Source organism: Dipodomys ordii, unplaced genomic scaffold (genome assembly GCF_000151885.1).
Source record: "Dipodomys ordii isolate 6190 unplaced genomic scaffold, Dord_2.0 Scaffold117, whole genome shotgun sequence".
In the NCBI taxonomy this organism is placed as follows: Eukaryota; Metazoa; Chordata; class Mammalia; order Rodentia; family Heteromyidae; genus Dipodomys; species Dipodomys ordii.
Genome location: NW_012267333.1, coordinates 2,707,703 through 2,714,104, shown reverse-complemented (window position 1 = coordinate 2,714,104; position 6,402 = coordinate 2,707,703). Strand labels below are relative to the sequence as shown.

Below are 6,402 nucleotides of genomic sequence, written 5' to 3'. Positions count from 1 at the left end.
GGGGATGGTAGGGGGAAAACAATGGAGGGGGTAACAATGTTCAAGAGGAAGTGTACTCATTACCTCACTCATGTAACTGTAACCCCCTGTATAGTATCTTTACAATAAAAAAAAAAGGCTCCTTTGTAAATTTAACAGAGATGGGATAGATGAGCATTGCTTTCCTATGTACTTCAGTAGATCATTTACATGTCAGAGGATAAATCATGAGTCCTCGGCTTCTAAGAAATTGTATCCCAAGTTGCTTTGTAAAACTTACACAGTGAAAACAGTTCACTACGGTGGAGGCATTTGCCGAGACAAGAACTGGACAGCAGCTGGCTGAGTGGAGCTGAGAACAAACCATGTGGAGGTCTAAGGCTTAGCAGAAAAGGAGAGTGACTGGCAAAGGACACAGAAGATCCCTACCTGCCCCCCATGCATCCAAGTTCTCTTACTTTGAATCTGCAAATGTTGTTTCCAGTTAATGACTTCTGGTATGCCAAGGAATTCCTGGCATTTCTTAAGATCCTGGGTGAAGATTAGGTATGTATTAGTGTAATGGTCCAAGTCATCTGACATTTCCTGTTTGAGTTAAGAAAGAGAAGCAACTAAAATGTTTGCTGATGCTAATAGTTATACTAGTCTTCAGTATCCCATTGTACTATTATATTTTAAGATATGAAAAATAATAGTATTTTCTGCTGGCTTTTTATTTAACCTTTTCATAAAAATTATTTACATTGTAAAGTCAAACACTTCTTTATTCAGTTCAAAATGTAAAAATATCCCGAGAAAAACCTATCCCTAATTCAGCTGCTGCATTTAAATGTCAGAAACAAACCCATTTAAAATCATTATTCTGTACTTGCAAAAAAAAAAAAAAACCCAAACAAGTAAAAAACATCAAATATCAACTGTAAAGCAAAAGCTTCGGCCAAATCAATGTTCTCCCTGGCCTCTGAGTGGTTTGTGATTAAAATCCATAGGGAAGAGGATTCGAGTATGCATTGCAGATAATGAAATCAAAGAAAAAGCTGATGAAGCAGCCATTTCTTTACATAAAATTATAAAGCATGAACTATACTTGCAGTTAAATGAACTATAATTCTATCAAGAAAATGAACTTATTGATACATACACATACATATGCTCTTACTATAGCAAAATTTCAGGATCTTTAATTGATACATACACATACATATGCTCTTACTAGAGCAAAATTTCAGGATCTTTAATTGGCATGGCCTTTATTGATTGCTTCTAATTCTCATAAACTAAATATAAGAAATTACACTCCTTTCCCACCCCATCCCTCCAAAAAAAGAAGTTTGATATTCAGCATCATCAAATCCTGGCTGAGGAGAACAATGTTAAAACAACAACAACAAAGCTGGGAGCCTGGTGGCTCATGCCTGTAATCCTAGCTACTCAGGAGGCTGAGATCTGAGGATCCAGGTTCAAAGCCAGCTCAGACAGGAAAGTCCGTGAGACTCTTATCTCCAATAAACCACTAGAAAACCGGAAGTGGAGCAGTGGCCGAAGTGGTAGAATGCTAGCCTTGAGCTGAAAAGCTGAGGGACAGCATTCAGGCCCAGAGTTCAAGCCTCATGACCGACAAAAAATTAAAAAATAAAATAAAATGAGTGTGAAATATTCCCCATAGACTTTTAATCAAGTTTCTCTGTGCACTACTGGCATGTCATGTTTATGCTTCTGCTCCCGCACATTTCAAACCACGCTGTAATTTATCTGTAGATTTCTCTGCATTCTTCTTCCCACTCTGAGAAAATGGAGGACAGGGTCTTGTCAGCATCATGATGCTTCATGTATGTTTCCCTGGGATCTACCATGATGCCAGGCACATAGCAGACACATAGCAGACATGAACAGAGAGGAATATTTATTCATTCCACCTTTGGCAACTGACCTGATCCTGAGGACGAATAACCACTGTGCTAAAATCAGGCCACTTGTGCACCAGGGCCTTGAGCTTGAATGGATTTCCTTGTTTCATATGGAAGAGGGTACCATAAACCTGTAACATTTCAATAAAACGGGAGGGTCAGCATCCAGCAGAGATGGAAAAGCGCTTTGAATTTGACCATGGTTAGGGTCACATCTATGAAATGATGGTCCTAAACAATCCTTAATCCTAACATTTTGTCTTTGAAAAGTATTAACTTTCGGTTGAAATAATGGAGAAAAATGACATCTGGAGGCTGGTAGGGTAGTAGATGCCTGTAACCCCAACACTCAGGAAACTGAGGCAGAAGGATCACCACACCAGCTTTGGCCCTGTCCTCAAAAGTCTTGTGTTTCCTTGGTTTTGTTTTTTTAGTGGAGTAAAAAAGTACAGCCTAAAAACCATTTGACATTGACATAGACTAGATAACCTACTTTCATAAAAACTTTCATAATTCAAAGGCTCATGGGTTAAAGCCTAGGGTGTCACTAGGTGGCACTATTTGGAAGCAGCTCTGGAAACTTTTGGGGGTGAGTCTTCCCTGGAAGAAAGAGTTTACTGGGGGGGGAGGCCCTCATCCTTGGCCCCTCCCTGTATCCCTCTTGATGTGTCCTGACCATCAAAGCATGGAGGGTCCCTGTCCCGTGTTCCTGCTGCCCTGATATCGTGCATATGTGCCAGGTTACCATGGACTGATCCTGATAAAAGTATGAGCCAATGTAAGTCTCTTTCCGTAAGATGTTTCTGCCAGTTATTTGGTCCCAACAAGAAGAAAGTTTACAGAATGTTAGCCACCTGTACACTTACTCTGTCCTCATTACAAGACTGGAAATTTATGGTCTCTTAAACACCAATTATTACCTATCTCTTTAGTATTCTTTTTGTTGGACTGTTATACTTTGCATTCAATGTTACCTACATTTCTTTAAAAAAAAAAAAAAAAGAAGCAGATCATTTAGAAACTAGGGTTTTTTTTTTCAGTCCCGGAATCAAACAAAAACAGAAACACCACATCTTGAAATAAGCAAACTAGAAGAAATACTGTACTAAGAGGGATATCTTTTTAATCAGTCCTGGGGCTTGACCTCAGTGAGCACTGTTCGGGGATTTTTTGCTCAAGGCTAGCTTTCTACTATTTGATCCTCACTTCTGCTTTTGAAGGGATTTTCCTGCCCCAACTAGGCTAGCTTTCTACTATTTGATCCTCACTTCTGCTTTTGAAGGGATTTTCCTGCCCCAACTGGCTTCAAATTTCAATCCTCAGATCTCAGCTTCCTGAGTAGCTAGAATTTTGGCAACCATTACAGTGCCCAGTGTAAGAGTGAATTTTATAGTATTAAGTACCTACATTGAAAAAAAGAGAGAGAACTTGATAATTTAATAATGTATTTCAAGGTTTTAGGGGAAAAACAGTAGCCTAACTGAAAATGAATAGGAGTAGGAATATAAAAATGATCAGAGAAAACTAAATAAATAAAAATAGAGGCAATAATAGAATAATACAAAGGATAAAGAGAACTAAAAAGTGGCCCTCTAAAAGAAATGGAACAAGAAAAGTAAACAAGAAAGAAAAGATAAATGAAAAGATAGTAAAAAAAATACACAATTATTTTTGTAGTGAACTACTGAATAATATATAATCATTTTCAGGTCTACCTTTTATATAACACACAATCTCTTACGAGCTTTGGTGAAATACGAGTGGATTGCTTACATGTTTTGAGCAGTTCCATGGCACAGATACCTGGTACAACTGTTTAAAAATTAACTTGTAGTTAAACATCCATTTGAAGGGAAATCTGGGAGAAATCCAATGTCATTGTGAAACTTTCTTTGAAAGCAAAGAATGCCATGCACTGATGAATCAGCAAGACTTTTCCATTTCTTAATACCAGGCAAATGGCATTGCTAAGGTATGTTTCCTTTGGGGCGACATGAACATACGGTGCTTCCGTTCAAATAAGTGATGTAGACAAAATGAGATGAAGCCTGAGTAAGTTCCCAGCACAGCATAGTTGCTCAGTAAAAGACATTTCCTTTCGCTCCGCTGGCACAGGAAGACACAGAGGCCTTTGTTTCTACCTTCAGCTCGATGGATTCAGGGATGTGCTTTCTCAAGGAGTTCTCAGCATCTGCAGCTTCTGGGAACTCTGCAAGTGAAACATCTTGGCAGGCACCTTAATGTGATGACAAAGGCGAAAGAGTGGGAAGGGACTCATCATAGTCTGTTTGGATTGACATAACCCAATACCAAGAACTGGATGTAGGACAAGCAACAGGCACTTATTTATCACAGTTCTGGAGACTGAGAAATCCAAGTTCAACAGACCTTTAAGATGACTACTGTGAAGTTTTTGGATCAGACAGTTTATGGTTATCAGTTTTTGTGATAGGTTAGTTGATGGAGCTTCAATTAGCTTCCTTTGGTGGCATCATGCCTTTCTGGGTTTTTAGAGATCTTTATGGGTTTGCACTGGTGTCTGTGCATTTGAGGAGAAGGGGAAAAGTGATTTTGAGGCCAACCTTGTGAATGACTATAATATCTGCAAATCATATAAGGTGAGATCAACTGTGAGTGAGCATGCACACACACATACACACAGGAGAAAAAAAGCTTTTTAAAGAAGAAAACACACACACATACACATAGCAAAAAATACAAGCTATAAGGAAACATGATGCCAGAATGATAAGAGTCTTTTGAAAGTGAAGAATCTGCACAAATAGGAGGCTCCTACATGGTGAATCGGCCAAGTGCTTTGTGGATTTTGGATACTTTAGACCCAGTTCCTGGAAATGTATCCAGGGAAAACAGTTCCATGAACATAAAATTTATAACAAAAACTTTATATCTGCTTCAAAAATGTGATTGTATAATTATGAAGTAACTGTCTCAACTATAAGGAATTTTTTTACCTAGTAAGTATGATACATATACATGTAAAAGAGCATTGAAATAAAAGAAGAAAATTAAACAGTACATCGTTTGACTAGATAATAGATACCATTGTTTCCACAAGTATGGAAAATGGAAGGACATAGAAATATCAGGTTAGAAGGAGAAAAAAATACCTACAATTTATGAAGTACCAGATTATAGCATTGTTGATAAAAATCAGTTAAGCTTTTCCAGGCAATCTAATAGAACAACAAATCTAATCTATATTATTATTCATATTTTTCTATATAATTTGTGTTGTTAGAATAAGATATTTCACTTTCCCAGGTAAAAATTACCCAGCCTTTCTTAGAGTATCTCCTCAAGGAGCAGAGAGAACATTATTTGCACGTCATCTGCACTGAATAAATATCCCAGGTCAGCATTCTCCTTTGCACATGTTATCACCTCTCAAGCACCAGACAACTTCCCAAATCTCCCTCTACTGCTTAGCTGTTTAGAATAGAAACCTGACTCAGTCCTTCCAAGACCTCTCCCAGGATGCATACCGATGGTACAAGTATGTTTTCAGTTCAATAAACTCCCCTTCCCAGAGCCTAAGTCTCCATTACAAAGCTCAGCACTTTCTGTCTAAAACGAACATATTTTTTCCTACCTTGCTGAGTGAGAGAAAGGATAGAGTCACAAAACAGTGTTTACACCTACAAGACAGGACTTGTCCTTTCCTGGAACAGTCCACAGCCATTCCGAGGAGAAAATCACAAACCAGAAACTGCACGAAGACGTAATTGTCTCTTTAGTCAGATATATAGAACTAGGATTGCTCTAATGAAAGATATCTGTAAATTTTTTACAGATATCCCTAAGTGCAAGGTATTTATGTAGACCTTGCTCTTCTAAACTACAAAACAGCAAAACAAAACAAAAAAATCTGCTGGCTAGTGTTGGATTCGTTGGCACCTGTACCTTCCCCGAGGGCATGTGGTTTAAGGAGCAGAATATGCACATTTGGGAAGCTGCTTGTACACTCTTAGTCCTTCTTTCCAGACCATCACTTTGTTCTGGCTTCTGTCTGCAGAAGAACAGCAGACTGAGAACAGGAAGGGAGATGTTTTTGTGTAGGGAATACATCTTCTTTCCTTCCTTCCTTCCTTCCTTCCTTCCTTCCTTCCTTCCTTCCTTCCTTCCTTCCTTCCTTCCTTCCTCCTTCCTTCCTTCCTTCCTTCCTTCCTTCCTTCCTCCCTCCCTTCCTTCTTTTTTTCCTTCCTTCCCTCCTTCCTATTTATTCACCCATCCATTTAAACATCTACCCATCCATCCATACACCTACTCATCTACCTATTACCCTTCCTTCCTCCCTTCCTTCCTTCCTTCTTTCCTTCCTTCCTTCCTAGTTACCTGTTGTAGGAGCAAGATGGAAACCAGAGGCACTGAGTAAAATTCATTTCTGTAAATCTCTATATAATATGTAAATATATAACATATCATAAAATTTTTCTATATAAACCTATATATGATATAATGTAGTTAATATAATATGATATATTATGTAATAATA

At 38.2% G+C, this 6,402-nt stretch overlaps 1 protein-coding gene across 1 annotated transcript in view; it reads right to left on the bottom strand.

Annotated features, from left to right (window-relative positions):
* LOC105995257 (glycine N-acyltransferase-like protein Keg1) overlaps positions 1–5,987 on the bottom strand; it is a 20,883-nt gene extending 14,896 nt beyond the window's left edge. Inside the window, 5 exon segments of the mRNA XM_013028964.1 lie at positions 438–564; positions 1,910–2,017; positions 4,028–4,071; positions 4,074–4,122; positions 5,500–5,987. Coding sequence (XP_012884418.1) covers positions 438–564; positions 1,910–2,017; positions 4,028–4,071; positions 4,074–4,122; positions 5,500–5,589 — 418 coding nt within the window. The 5' untranslated portion in view covers positions 5,590–5,987.
* Between the last annotated feature and the right edge of the window lie 415 nt (positions 5,988–6,402).